This window comes from Plectropomus leopardus, chromosome 4, assembly GCF_026936395.1.
Source record: "Plectropomus leopardus strain MGB_pleo_1.0 chromosome 4, ASM2693639v1, whole genome shotgun sequence".
Taxonomy (NCBI): Eukaryota; Metazoa; Chordata; class Actinopteri; order Perciformes; family Serranidae; genus Plectropomus; species Plectropomus leopardus.
Window position 1 is genome coordinate 22,600,686 of NC_142179.1, and position 16,155 is coordinate 22,616,840.

The 16,155-nt window shown below is 38.8% G+C and overlaps 1 protein-coding gene across 1 annotated transcript in view; it reads left to right on the forward strand.

Moving 5' to 3' along the window:
• Positions 1–16,155, forward strand: part of LOC148189781 (uncharacterized) — a 102,906-nt gene that overhangs the window by 55,698 nt on the left and 31,053 nt on the right. Inside the window, exon 3 of the mRNA XM_088076863.1 lies at positions 14,862–14,940. Within this exon, the coding sequence (XP_087932989.1) occupies positions 14,862–14,940 (79 nt within the window). The remainder of the gene's footprint in view (positions 1–14,861; positions 14,941–16,155) is intronic.

Consider the following 16,155-nt stretch of genomic DNA (forward strand, 5'->3'; position numbering starts at 1 on the left):
TCTTGATATATAAACTGATGTCTGCTGTCAGCAAAACAGTAACATACTACTTCTAATACAGGATAAGAGGAGCTGAGTTATGTACGAAGCCAGGCAGGGTGGAAATAGCTGACATGTGAAACCTACGAAGAAAGAGGCTTAGCTAAGGCTCTGAAGACCCTGAACAGAAGACTAAAGAGAGAAGGGAGGGGGGGAGTAACGCACATACACACTTACACGCATCCAAACCACAAGAGGACATACTCCAGGCTGCCTTTGTGAGGTGCTACCTACAGTACAGAAGTTAGCAACGGTGCAGAGTGCCTCATAATTAGTCTTTCAACAGGCTGGACATTGTTAATCTTAATCTGCCTCTTATCTCTGGTTCCAGACGAGGGGAATTAGTGGCCTTCACCCCGCCACTTGGCTTCTCTTCATGCCTCAGCCATTTCTCCTCATTACGGCATTACAGGACCATGTGGCCCAACGCGATACCGCCGCAGACCGCAGCTAGCTCGTTAGCCTTATTCTCATTTTGCCTGATGAATGATATGTGCCCTCTGTGGCATGGGAGGCTCGGCGACACTGATTTTGCAACTCAAAAGGTTCTTTAATCACGTTAGAATTATAACAGAGTGCTCATTGTGCTCTTCAAGTAAGCACGGATGTAGTCTTGCATTCACAAGGCAAATAAAAACATACACACCGAAAAAACAGGAGGGATGCTCCCCCTCTTATTCTTAAACACACTCCTGGATACTCTAAAGAAAGGTTTGCATTTGAAATTCCTCAAGCTTGTTCTCCCATAAGCATCTTCTGGGTTTACCTTGGCACAGTTTAAAAAGAAACGATCATCTCTATCTCAGCATTTGCATCCAGCATCCTTTGTAACCATCCAGATAAAGGTAATTGACACATTAGGCTATATACAGACTGATATATTTATCCCAAATTGCCATAATTCACATGTTGAAGCTGGCCTTTTGCATTTTTGTAAATGCTCCATTGGCAGCAGATAGTTAGATCGCGGCTCATAGTCATTCCATTCACAGCACAGTAATCCCACAACAGCCTATGCCAAAAACAAGAGATAAATAAGTAATGACGAAGTGAGTGGAGAGAAAAACAACAGCAAGAATGGAAGACAATATGAGAACATTGAGTGAAAAAAAGATGAAAGCGTTTGTGCATCTTATCTATGAAAGGTTTTATCCCCAGTTCTCTTTTCAATTAAAGATATAGCCCTGGTCTTGTCTCAGGAGGATGACACTTTCAGCATGGCCCTGCACCATCTGATTGCTATTTCACTAATGTTATTTTTATGCAAATATGGTTTTTCCCTCATCTTCTTTTTCATGTCCTAATGAAACGTCTGCTATGCTGGCAGCGGTACCCTCTCTGGCTACATGGAGGAAAATCACCAGATACGCGTCTCAACACTTCTGAGCATCATCTCCACTTCCACGATGCTGTGGAGGAGACGAGCTGGATGCGTTTAGGTTAAAGCAATTCTGATGATACAAGGAAAAGAGGTGATGCCATTCCTGTATCAGACACCTTATAAATATTTACAACGTAAACATCACAACAAGGGGATTACAGAAAAATACTACAAGCAGCAAGCCATCATAAAATGTCATGGCTCCCGGTTTATTGATTCAGTGAAAGGGTTTACTCTATTTCAACTTCTGAAGTCACAAAAACCAGAGCCCACACGTTCAATACTAAAGCCAAATTACTTGATCACAAGGTAAACTCATTGTAAGCCATGCAATATTGCCATGAAATGTGTTATCCATGTCTACAGTGCCCTGACAATGAAACAAAATGACCTTGGTAATAATCAGATTTTCTCTGTAGGATCACCATGAAGTCCAATACTTCATTTCCTTGAAAAATATCTCAGTATCTACTTTAAAGATTGGCACGATATTTTGTACCGACATTATATTCGTGGTTTCCATCGCTTTAAGCTTTCTCACCTTGGTGATGAATATTTTTCCCACAATGAGGTCGAATTTTTTTTTTTTTTTTTTTTTTTTGCGTTTCAATGAATATTCATTCAATATATTTTACTGAAAAGTAAAAAGTAACTGTGACCTCACAAAACATGTTTTTGGCAATAGCTCACGAATTTCCTCGCTAAATGTGACAGTACTGCACACAAATGGCTTATGGGATAAAATCAAGTGTTGACATTATAAGGTCTAAAAAGGTCAAAGGTCATCTTCACTGTGATATTATAATGCTCTGCAAAAACACTTTTCTGACCATTACTCAACTTTATAACTCAGGAACAGAAAGGGAGACATTTGAGCAGATACTACATTGGTGACGCTAATCTTGGATGCCCACTTTGAAACTATGCTGATTTTTTTTAGGCATTCATGTTTTCACAGACATGGATGTAAACTGTAACTGCAACTTGGCCGATTTGCAAAAGTATACAACTCTGAGGCAGTAATTCTAGTTGAATGACTGATTTCCTGCATTTGCGGTAAATACATGCAATATACAACATGATCTCATCCCATATTTGTCATATGTTAAAGCAGCCTTTTGCTTTGAATCTTGATGCAGAAGGGATCAGCAGACATGACTATGAAGAAGTCAGTGGACAGGTTTATGCAGCATAAATACTTGGTTGGGGTTAGGAAAAGATCCTGGTGGATGTTAGTCACGAGTCGACTCACATGACTAACAAGTGACCTGACAAAATAGCTCAATATTGGCTCTTAGTTCCACACAGGACATGACCACCAGTGTCCCGGCACAAAGTCCTGTGTTTGTTGGATCGATCCACCTCCCCTCCTAGACTCCGTAAGCAGACTTCCTCAATCTTCATATTATGCCTGTTGCTCTTATTATCTATAATGATGCTGATGGTTTATATTGAAGTCGGTTGAAAGCCTGGCGCATCTTGTACAGATACTCAAGGATGCCCCAGGTTACAGTGATGCGGTGGACACAACAAAAGTGTCATATTTTGATGCCCTGTGAATGAGACTAGACAGCAGTAAAAATCAAAGCAGTTATACGTAAAACAAAAACATAGATGTGATCATTCTCTAAATTTTCATCATGTAAAACAATTCATTAGCAATATGCTGGCAAGGAGTCCACAGAAAAATATCGGAGTTAGCATATTGATTTAATACTTGTTCATACTCTCTTACATTCACTTCAATTGTGCAAATTACTCAGTTTGCCTTTTTTAAGCAACAAAAGGGACTCGGTTCAGAGTGTTTGTGCTTAACAAAGCAAACAAAAAAAATTACTTAATTGGTTTAGGTTGAACATCATGCGTTAACACAGAGGTAACACCATACAACAGAAATCATTACATCCACATGCATCCTGGAAAAGAGGACACTTCTCTGCAGATATGTCAATTAACATACTGCTGTTCATGTTTCTGATGAGTAATACAAAACTAATGAGTGAGTGTGACTTTGAACCTCAGTCTCGTTAGCTGAAATGAGAGATTTTGCTAGGGGAGTCAGACAGCGTACTTGAGTGAAAGTTGCATGAGGTGTGAAACAAAGGGAATGAAATTTGAAGTTAGAATGCAGAGATCATAACACAAGGAAAATGCAGTAATGATGGATTACAGAGAGCTGAATATGGGGTTGTCACATACAGAAAATATATTAATTTGATAACAAATAACAATCCTTTTGTCACACTCGTTTTCAGTTCTAACAGCCTCACTTTGATTGATGTTAACATGATATGTTAACATTGTGGCATACATTGTTGTGTTTTACAGGGCAGAGGGGCTGCAAAGATAGGGTGAGCCACTGTAAGCATCCTAAAGGTTGTTTTACTGCCCTTGTTATAAAACAAAGGCAGAGAATCCAAATGGCTCGGTAATTAAAATGTCGTTAATTTGTGGTCTCTTATCAGACCTCACAGACAGCCCTTAATGCAGGCCTGCTAGGAAGATAGAGCCAAGGCGTTCTCGGATAGTACCACATGCAGCTGACGCTCTCACATCAGCTATTTCAATAATGTGATATATGTGGCTGCAACAGACTGCGCTGCATTTTTGACAATTAGCCAATTACATTTCATCTGTGTAATACTGGGATTGGTTTGCAGAAATATTCACCATGTGTGAATATCTCATTAAAAAGTAAATTAAGTTTCATGATCACTCGCTTTGATGATTGGTAACCTTTTCACCTCACATCACTGACACATGTTCACACATGAGCGTGGGATTGCAGCTGTGCTTGTGTACACAAACATGTAATACCACACACACACACACACACACACACACACACACACACACACACACACACACATCTCCTATCAGATGCATATTAAGTGGGACAGGCCGGTATGCTAATTTTCAGTCAGACATTTTAATCTGAACGTTATAAATGGAAGTGCAGCCTGATGTGGTCGGCTATTTCCTCTGAATAATTTGACTCATAGCTATAATCACAAAAAACATAGATCCACTGCTATTTCAATTTTCTTAGATTCTTGTTTAACAACATGCAGTAGAGGAATAGTACATCTAAAATTACAGGTGACAAATTGAAACACGGAAGACATTATAAGATTGATCATGATTTAACATGGGTAATTTTACAACAAAGTACCCTTGTTGGAACAATTAACTCTGTAAAGGTCCACGTAGGCTGCTTTTATCCATTTAAACCCCAGATGATTTTCTTTCTTCTGCCTCATGTGAAATGAAAATGCTTTGAAGGAAATTCTGAGTGTAGACCAAGTAATACTTGGTCAAAGAACAAACAAAACAACAACGTTGTTTACTAGCAGTAAGCTAGCTAGCTGAAAGAGGATGAGAGAATGACATGAATAAATGAATAAAATAACCAAAATGACAAACCTCTGTGATTCAGTTTTATACCAGCAAACAATACAAATCAACTTGAGTGACAGACTCTAACACAGGTTTATGTGTGACATTTGAATTTGATGAATAGAATGTGTTTTTGTGGGTTTTGTTTGTGTGTGTTTGTTTGCATAATAGTCCGTCTGTTCTTTACTTTTATTTGTCCAGCTTTGTTGTTTTGTCTGTTTCTGTATAAATACACCAGAACACAGTCACAGTCGTTACATGTCCACACATTCTTGGTCAATAGAGGGAATTCAGATTTTTTTATTAGGACTTCTTTCATTTAGCATATACATGTTAACATTCACCTTTGTTTTACAATTAAAAGGAAAGCTTGAGTCTCTCTCTTTTACATGTGCTACCACAGAACTGAAAGGGATATTTTGCAGATTTTCCACTAGCTTTGTATCATGACAATATGGTAACATGTGTAATGTACGAAACCTTCCTCTATCTTACCAACGCCCAGATCTCCCTGCTCACCTCAGTTTCATTTTTTGCAGGCCCAAAACATACTTTTGCTTATTGTTTTACTGTAATGCATTTTTTTGTTATCAGTTGGCTGCCATGTTGTTTCGGCTAGATTTGGATTGTGTCATACATAAGTGGGAGTATTTATTGGTCTGGTGCTGTGCAGTACATTCTTGGTTTTCTTTACCTCTTGAGCAGAAGTGAATGCCTATGTATGTTGACCTTTTCCTCTTCAGAATGACTCAGAAACTTTAATTACACAGTCACATTGTATTGGTAGAATGACAGGGCTATCCTACTTGGGTAGAAAATGGTCGTATTGGTGATGGTAGTTACTAGGTAATACAGTTTCATACAGTAGGCCTATATAACATTTCCAGTTTGACATGGTAATGTACATAGAAGAAGATTACAGCATTTCAAATAGATTTTCGGACCTCCAAGTCAGACTAAAACTTTCAGATAATCAATCTTGTTTGACAAACCAGCTTAATCTGATGAGTTTCCTCCATCCGTCGTTCCCATCTGTCTGACCCCTGTGAGAGTTTAGCTGCTCGTGCCTGAACCGAGGCCTACTGCCGAGTGGAGCTGGCTGAATGCACCGTGTTACACATGAGGCTCATGATGCAGATCAAACAAGCTGAGCGATGCAGCCGACAGTTCACCTGTCCTGGTGGCTGAGCAACTGGCAGCATAAGTCCTGGTGATGTCTGAGCCCCAAGCCAGCCAAAAGAGGTCGCGGTAGGTGGCCCGACCTGAGCACACGTGAGCACAAGAGAGGACAGCTGCCAGGGACAGATGCTGCCATTTGGAGAGCAATAGTGGGTTTTAACCGCCGGTGTTATTAGGCTGGGTTGTCGAGGCGGCGGAGTCGCTGCTCGAACAGCAACCATACACCGTTTTCAGGCTCAGACAATGCAGACTCTCCGGTTCTGCCCCAACAGGCCGCTTTATTAAAACACCATCTACTCTAGTTTCTAATCTGTGGAGGGAGACAAGTGCAGTGCTGCTCCTGTCGATGTTGTTCCATTTCTTGTGCTTATTCAAGAGCTCTCGCTTTCCCCCAAACACTCAGAAATACACATGCAAACAGATGTCACCGTGCTTATATTGCACACATGGGTGTGTTGTTGTAGCAGCAGCCCAGTTACTGTTGTGTTATGGCATTTAAATAACACAGAATGATGTAAGGGCTAGTTAAACAAACTCCCTTTACATTCAGAATTATTACACAAAGATTGACAAAATAAATGAAATAAAAAGTGCACTATTTGATTTATACTGCAGTATCACTATTAGGAGCCATGCTGAGGATGTTATAAAACTGGGTCTCTTACATCAGAGTGTGCGCGACATCAATGATGTATATTATTATCACTTCTCCTGGGCTGTTTGACTGCTACTTTCCTCTGATGCTGGTATCATACCTGTAGGAATACAATATTTTCTCTTTCCCAAATAACCCTTCAGAATCAGAGCGACTCTGCAGCTCGCTCCGTCAGAGCGCTACACAGGCCGAGCGAATGTTCCTCCCGCAGTTGATTTAACTGTCATATCACATCTGCATCAGCAGCAGTGGCGCTGACTCCTGTGTTGAAACCCCTCATTAGTGTTTCAGTGCGCTCTGATTGCTGATTGACCAGATTGAGATTGCAGGCATCAAAGCTGTTTCCTCTTCCCAGTCACATCCTGCCCCATATTCTCCTTCTTGATCCTCTCCTGTTTCTCAAGCTTTAAGGGTTCCTTAAGTTTTGCTCGAGGTCAGACCTGATTGCTCTTTATTCAGGTCTGCTTTCTCCAGAGTTCTTTAAAACAATAGCAGAGATCAAATGAGCCTCTGGAACGGCTACAAAGCCTTCTTTAACCCAAATTATGATCGCACGGGAAGTTTACACGGAGATTCAGCAAAACACACAATAGATTGAAAAGGAAAGAGGATTAAATGTGTATTATATCCTCCAGTATACACTCACAAAATATTACTGTAGTGAAGATTAGATAGTTCACTTTGGCTTGTGGCCCTCTGACAATGTTTCGAATGAAAACACACTTTTCTGACGTTATCAGAATCATATTGGCCACCCCTGAGAACGTTACAATCTACCTGCTGTTTGCAGCCATTAACCAGCAATCAGCTTTACGTTTCTTTCACAGGATGAAGATAATATTTCCCACATGCATATCATAGCTCCGTTTTATTTTCTCTGAACTCAATTTCAGCGCTGAATATATTTCATGCAATGAAACATGTATAAATGCAGAAATGAGCTCAGTGGTTATTCCTTTTCATTTCCTCTCCATGTCTTTTTCCTCCGTCCTGATGTGGATTTCAAGTCACAATTTTTCACTCTTGATAAAACTACTGAGTCGCTTCCTGTGTTTTGGCATTAAGTTTTAATCACATGCCGCATTCATTGGCAGAGATGAGAGGGCGGTTGGTTTGAAAGGCTCTCTGAAGTGTAACGCTGCACCCAAATGGCTCACTGGGCTTTCATGCCAATTTGGTATGATCTTTGCCATCTCAAAATGTAAATAAAAAAGCTTATGCAAATGGGAAGGATTTTATATTTCTGCTAGGATTTGAATATTTGTTTACTCATATGACTCCTGCGGAGGGTATGTGTGTTTTTTTATATTAAGAATCTGTTGGGAAAACATAATGTGTGAATATGCAGATAGTGCTGACTTATTTTTGCATTTAATAACAGGTTTTCTCAATGTTTTTGGACTTAACTTTAAAAAAAACAGTAAAATTCAGCAACTGAAACAAATGTGATACACTACTGCATACAATATTTCTATTGTCGGCTGCCACAACAGTATAAGCACATGAAAAATACTAATTAAAAAGATCAGTTTGACCTCAGGCACAAATGTAAGACAGCACTGTTTTCAAATACTAAATGAGTCAGTCAGAGGATTGTTGAAAGTTCTGAAAGTCCTTTTTTTAAATTTTTTGTTCAGTTTTAATGCATTTAGTTTAATTACGGAGATCTGCATTTAAAATCAAAATTTGTTTGCTGCAGATTGTCCTTTGGAGATCCTCAACATTTCAAAAACATGAATACTGATACTAAATTATCTTACACCAAAGTGCTGCACTGAATCGGCCTGTGCAAATTTACTGCCATTGTTCAGCTGTGTTATCAGCGAAAGAAGCCACTGCATCCATCACGGCGACCTGGTGATTCAATCTCTGTAGACTTAAAATGTCCTTGAGGTTCTGATCATGAATGAGATAGTGTGTTTACCCTCTAGATAACAATATCAGCCTTCAAATATCCTACCAAAGGGCATGCATTCAAGTCTGATGTTAGAGGACAGCCCCGACATGGCACATTTACAAGACACTTCAGCTGTTCACCCACCTCATGAAGCTCCATATGTGAAGCTGCTCAGCAATATAACGCTGAATACACTGGCTTTGAGCACTGCACATTATACACGCAAATGCTATGATGTACACTCATATGAATATACAACTGGATTATGCTGATGCAAGGATCATAAGTCACTGCAAAATGTTTTCTGAGGGAATCATCCTACGAAAACACTTACATCATTACATGGCTGAATACAGTCCATTGGCAAAGTAGAGCAATGCAAATGATGATGAGAGCATTCAAGCTAGTGGACACGGTGTACTAAATAATATGGAAATAGAATATTCAGATATAGCTCTGAACTATGAAAAGGAAAATGATATAGTGAGCAAAAAAGTAGTTTTTTTCCTATCTCTCAGCTGTGTTGTTTTATATATATATATATATATATATATATATATATATATATATATATATATATATATATATATATATATATATATATATATATATATATGACACTTTTAAGGCATATTTTAAGATGTACATGTTTTCAATGACCTTTGATTGCTCTTAGTAGCTTTGATATTTCAGTATTTTATTTTCTTGTTCTGTTTTATATTTGTGTAGCTTACATTGCTTTGTAATATCTGCTACCATTTTATCTTGTTATTGTGCCAATAAAGCCTAATTTTATTTACTTGTGTGCCACTCACTCTAATTTGCACAGCACTTTGGTCAGCTTTGGTTGTTTTTAAATGTACTATATAAATAACGCTGATAGGATGTGATTTATTTAAATAAAAACGATAGTAATTATAACAAAACTACTAAAGATTAAGACTCATCTCTCATGTCTCATCAAATTGAAATAACATCTGTGCTTTCACTTAGAAATTGTAAGAATGTCCACGATTAAATAGACTACAGGCCAGTTGCATAATGTTTGTCAAGTTAAACTGGAGTTCTCTAAAAGCTCGGCTGGTTAATTATGTAACTAGAAGAAAAGAAAAGACAGAATATTCAGCGATAAACCTGAAGAAAGCAGTTTGTCTGAGCGCTGCCCGCGCATGTGAAGGCACCACGTAGCGTCACAGGTAAATACAGACCGGAAGTAAACAATACATCCATGCAAACAAACATGGCGGCGTGTTAACGAAACGCCGCGCCAGGGGAAGGTGCTGTTTGTCATTGGTCTTGTGATCTGCGATGAGGTTGGGTAGCAGAAGTGATTTTTCTACAAAGTCACGAGAAGCAGCTGGTAAGATGCTGAACTTTAAAGTAACGTCAGACACCGTTTATCTTTGCGGCTGCTGCCTCCTATTTGAATTAGCATGGTGGTTAGCACTAGCTTGATGTCATGTATGCTTCACGTAAGCTAGCTCCTTATGCGCGGTGCGCTAATTAACTCTTTAATGCCAAAGTGAGCATTCTACTTTTTTTTAAGATCGTATTTTAGTGTATTTCTGGGGGAGAGAGGATGGGGTTGACACGCAGTAAACAGCTGTAAGCCGGACTCGAACCCCGGCCGCTGTAGGACGCAGCGTACATGGGGTCCTGCTCACTGAGCTAAGGGCCACTCGCCCCCATCTGCTTTATGTTTATGTGTATGGAGATGATGTTAAGCAAGTAGAAGCAGAGGACACTGTGATTTATTATGTATTTTAATGCGCCTCCTGATTTACTTTTGGACATTATGTGGTGATATAATGTTTCATGAACTACTGGGCCTATATTAATACGGTGCATAGACTTTTATTTACAGCTGTTATAGGTTCTAATCAAGGATTTTTTTTTAAAGGATTACATAATTTAATAGTACTTAAATGGATATGGTTACAAAACGCCTTATAAAATTGCAAAAAAATACATAGCCCTCATTTAACACAAAATGCATAGAGTACATGATGTTTAAGATGTCAGAGAGTAGCAGTAACTGTATGTGCAGTTTATTTTTTGGTGGAAAAAATAGATTCAGTGATTTAGGCACTGGTGCATAATGAGTTTTGCAGCATTCACAAACGTGTACCAACATTGTAGGTTATGTTGTCTATTAACATGTATTTACAATAGAATATAAGTGGAAGTGAAGTAGTTGTACATAATCTAAAAGAATAAATTGACTACAAGAACTATGATCACACAGTGCAGTTTAGTTAAGTTTCTGTAGATCTTTTCCAGTATTACTAGTCTAGTCTCATGATGGCATCTTTGACTCCTGAAAAGGGCTTTTCAGCCAGCTTTGTATTATAGTAATGTGGGTAGTATGCATAAATTAACTATGTTAAGCTTCCCTCCATCTTGTCAGCATCAAGATCTCCCTGCTCTTTTGTGTAAATTTTCACTACTTCTTGGGCTGTTGCCATGGATGTATAAAAAGACTGGATACAGTGTTGGTAGCCAGGTGTTGTGCATTCCTATGAAAGCTGCTCAGTGTTGCATAAAGCCAAAAATGCCAAACTGCCATGTATAATACTACTAGGATGATCAGCACTGCTTCTGCACTGCCTGGCCCATAAGGCAGGGTCACTAGAGACTTCCGCCAGCCAAAACGACTTTGATCGTGCAGCTCTGCTAGACTTTCCAAACGTTATCAGACTAAATAGATCAAGTCTCAATAATGAAATGAGTCATTTGTAGGGGGGTGTGATGCTCAAAAAAATGTATCCACTGATTTGCAGACGTCTCGTTTTGGACCCCAGAGCATCGCGAGACAGATGCAATTACACTCTTTGGCCACCACAAAATTGGCTTCAAAGCGCAGCACACTTCCTGGGGGCTTGGCTGTGTCCTGAACTACAGTTTGTACTTCCTCATTATTTCATGCCTGCACTCACCATCGAGAGAGATGTATCTTTTCTCTCTCACAAACTCTGACCAAAGTCTAATCAAACGGTAAAATAAGGCAGTGCAGATCAAATATAAACCAGGATTCTGTTACAGTATTGCCTATTTCTCTGCTAAAATGTCTTCAGAAACATACCTTTGTGCCCTGTTTAGCTGTAATACAAGGATTTGTAAGCACTGTGCTGTTTCCTGAGGCTGAAAAAACTGAGATCATAGTAAAACTCAACAGTGCTGATCAAATATGAGCCCCAGTTCTGTTACTGATATTGCTTTATTCTCTGATCAAATCTTTTCAGAAACATATTTTAGCTTGCTGTTTAACTGTAATTCAAGATAGTTTGTTACCAGCCAGCTGCCATATTGTTTTCAGATTAGCGGAAACTAACTTGCTTTACATCACTCACCAGCAGGAGCGTTTACTGGTCCAGTGCGGCACAGTGCATTATGGTATTTGGTATCTGTTATTTTCTACCTTTTGAGAAAAAGCAAACACCACAGTCCTTTTTCTGTTTTCTCTTGTAGCACCAATTTCAAACATATTTGCATCTTTCTACTGCATAGACAGACCGGTTTTATGAAAAGTCCATCACTGAGATGCTATTTAACCACAGCTTTTAGAGTTTATTATGCATGAGAGCATTAATGTCACTTTTTTTAATAAAATTCTGACTTGGTTTTAAATTACTTTTAATCTATAGTGTGTTTTGGTTGAAGGCGAATGTTAAACAAGTTATTTACAAGACATTAAGATAATTTAACCGATAACAGGAAAAATATAAAAGCAGCACCAATATTTGTCCCATAAAAGACAGATTATTAGATAAGTCTAATGTTGTCCTGTTGAGTTTGAGTCAGAGATGCCCAAAATGATTAAAAAAGAAATAGAGTGCAATCCCAATTCTAAATGATGCAAGGCCAAAGTATTGTCACAACATGTGCAGTGAAAATGCTTTAGGCTACACAGCAACCAATGCCACTGCAGATTCAAATATCCAGTCCATGCTTTTACTACCTTGAGGGATTTTGTTTGTATTATTTGATTCTAATTGGGTCCACAGAGCATTCATATTTGAACTACCAGTCAAATAAGTAATTTAAACATGTTGTGCTGGGTTTCTCAAGCCTACAGGATCAACAAAAGATAAGAGCTGCCATCACTTATAATCATTTATTTAAAACTAGTTACAATTATTTAAATGTCTAAAACACAGTTCAGTAACGGCAATTGGATCCACGTGTGTGGTCTTGAAAGTACTTTTCTCCTCAGAGCCATAGAAAGACGGAGAGGTGTGAGGAAATAATCAGATATTGTGAGATATGACATCAAAACATTTCTCAATACTGTGCCCTCAATATTCCCTCTGATTTAACTTGCTGTTAGAAAAGCAGAGCCAGTGGACATGCAAAAAAAGACACATTTAGTTGTTTGAACATGCTAGCTGTATCAAAAATAAATAAATAAATAAAATATATTTCTATGTATATACTTTGTAAAAGGATACACCAACCATTACAGATGTCTCATCTACATCATTCAGTGCTGAAAAAGAAAAAAGTGCCTATAGTTTTACTCAACTTAAAATGAAAAAAGAGGCTACAAAGACTGTTTCTTAAAAAAAAAAAGAACACCACCGAGGCTGAAAGGCAGAGTGCTTAAGTCATCCCAGCTTTTTTTACGTAATGATGTAAAGCTAATGCAATGCAGGCAATTACTTTTTCTTATCATTGAAAATGCCTATTAAGAAAACTGTTCTGATCAAGCTTAAACAGTTAATAGGTAATTTCAAGCCATTATTCTCCTCCAACCTCTGCTTTCCTTTAATTTACTCGCCAATCATTTGGATCCTTTACTGCATTGTCTAATAAATCTTCTCATTAACCGTCCACATTCTGTTGCCAGAACTCTAACGCTCAGCCCTAAACCACCCACAGAAGAATAAAATATTAAATTAAAATCATGACAAAGCTATGGATGATAATTATATCCAAGTCCAGAAAAGTACAGTACTAAAGTACAGTGTCATCATCACACACTGCTGGTGTTTGTTACAGAAAGACTAATTAAAAGTCTGCCAGTTTGAAGACAGTTCTGTTATACTCTGTAACTAATCTGTCTATTATTCTCTGCCCCATTTTGCTTGCTGACATGTTACAATTTAATCATGTGACTGTAAATCCCTGATTGTAGAGTGGTTAAGTTTTAGTGCTCTCACTGTTTCTGTGCAGGTTTGATTTCCAGTCAGGGAACACTTTCTTAACAAACTGCTTCAGCTCAGCGTTCAATACCATCATCCCTGAAATCCCCCACTCTTAACTCACTGTCAGCCCCCCTGTCAGTTGATCACAAATTATAGACAGACAGGAGGCCGCAGATGAGGCTGAGGGAAATTACATCGAGCGCTGGCACACATAGCACACATCCCATATTCACTTTGGTAAAGCTTTGTTTTGGCCTCCACCGACTCCTGAGACAAATATCTAGCTCTCTAGCTGCTAAATGCTGCACTGTGTTCACCAGCTGGACGCTAACTATGTCTGTCTACCGTTTGGTGCTGGGAAGGCTGCGCACAGTGGGTTTATTAGAGCAGAGCTCTTTAGCTGAAAACATCTGCCATAGGGAGAAAACATAGACCGTGTATAATGATGGACAATGCAGGGGGCGGGGTTTATGACCTATACTGCAGCCAGCCACCAGAGAGTGATTGAGATGCTTTAGCTTCACTTTTGAGGAGCTGTTATATGGTCCACAGTTGTAGTCTATGATGTAAACACTGGCTGCGCTCCTTTTCAGTGCTCCACTGCACCACTCAACACGTTACGGCGAGGGCCAGGAGGGCTTTTTAAATGAAGTGTAATCTGTCAGTCAGCGGCAGCAACCACGTAATTGTCAGCTGACAAAACAAACAAGAGTGTCGGTCTACAGGACAAAAGCCATGGTAGCTTTCCTGATTGACAAATAATTGCCTGCGTGGATTGTCATGGTCACAATATGATTTTATTTAAGCCTGTACGACATTCAACAGTTTGCCATTTTATCAATCTCCCTTTTTTTGTTTGTGTATGTATGGGCCATGTCGTAACGTGTACCCCGCTATCACGGCTCAAATTTAGCACCGGATACGGCATAGCTGCTGGCTACAGTGCTGGTCAAATGGTGCACAGACTCAGCCTACTTGGCACAAAGAAATGGTGCGCACCCACAGTGATGACACAGTCATTTCATCAACTGTATGAAAATAAAATTTAATGCAGCTTTAACTTCAATCAGACAGGAAAGAAAAAGCTGAGCGGAGTATTTAGTTCATACATGACTTATGAAACTGAATGTTCCAATAATATTCCTATTTTTCTGTTTTTTTTTTTTTTAGGTTTTCCACTGGTGGTGAACATGTTGGACCATGTGAACACCGCCTCCCACTTTCATCCCTTCACCCCCCCCCCAAAAAGGTAAGTGTTGTGATATTTACACATATTCAAAACCTGCTCATATCCAAGTCTTTTATATTTTTTTAAAGTAGGTATGTTTTTCCCCTTTTCTATCCCAACCTTGCAAACTTTTGGCTAGTTGTTTTGTGTACAACATATCCATGACAACGTATAGAGCTGACTGTAAACAGGCAAGAGGCCGTGGTCAAAAACCCCATTTAAGATGCATATTACAAATGTGCTGTAAATGTGTCCAAAAGAGTGTTTTTTTCAAATCCCAATATTATCAGCTTATTCCACATCTTAATTAGAAAATGCTACATTTGGAAAAATGCCTAATTTGGATTCCCTAAACGGAATATATATTTTAATGTTTAATATTGTCATATTTGGAATAATAATGACTTATTAGTGTGCATGTAGTCAGCAGGATTAAAGTGAGACATAGCTTAATAAGGATCAAACAAGATGAAATGGTAATAACCAAAACACATAACGGGTCAACAATATTAAATCACAACAGCATTACTACACCAATATGAAAAAAACCCCAAAAAACCATTACATAATAAGGTGCGTGAACAAAGCAGTTCATTGAGTTATTACGTCTGATAGTTCATTAAGGCAACTGCAGCTAGAAATTCCTCTACCACTATTCTTAGTTTAAAATAATTTAAAAAGAGACGAATCTCTTCAACTAATTTTCTCAAGTTTGAGGTTGGCCTACACATCATTAAAGGGCCAAGGACTGTTGTAGAGCCGGCTTATTTCCCTGCCTCTGTACTGACAACAGGCACTAAACTGAAGCCATTTGTGCAACCTAAGATTATGACTGCTTTTCAAATATAAAAACGTCTGGCTCAAATATGTAGGAAATTTGCCTGAGATGATGTTATAGACTGAAATGTACCAGTGTTGTTACCAACGCACAGTGAGGGACTGTGTTTTTGAATGTAAAATCATTACACTAGAGTTGTTAGAGTAAAGAATAACAACCAGAGCCCAAAAGCTTGGCTTGTCAGCCCTAGCTCTTTCTGAATACATTTTCTGTGACACACTGTGAAATAATGACTTATCTAGGGGACATCAGGGAGAGCATGTAGGCTAAATTGGCTGCAGACATGCCCCTCAATGAAAAGGTTATATAAAATAATTCGCAAACTCTTCCCACTTGGAGCACAGATTCCATCCAAGATTCCTTGAAAATGTCCTTATGATGTCTACTTTGACTGAATT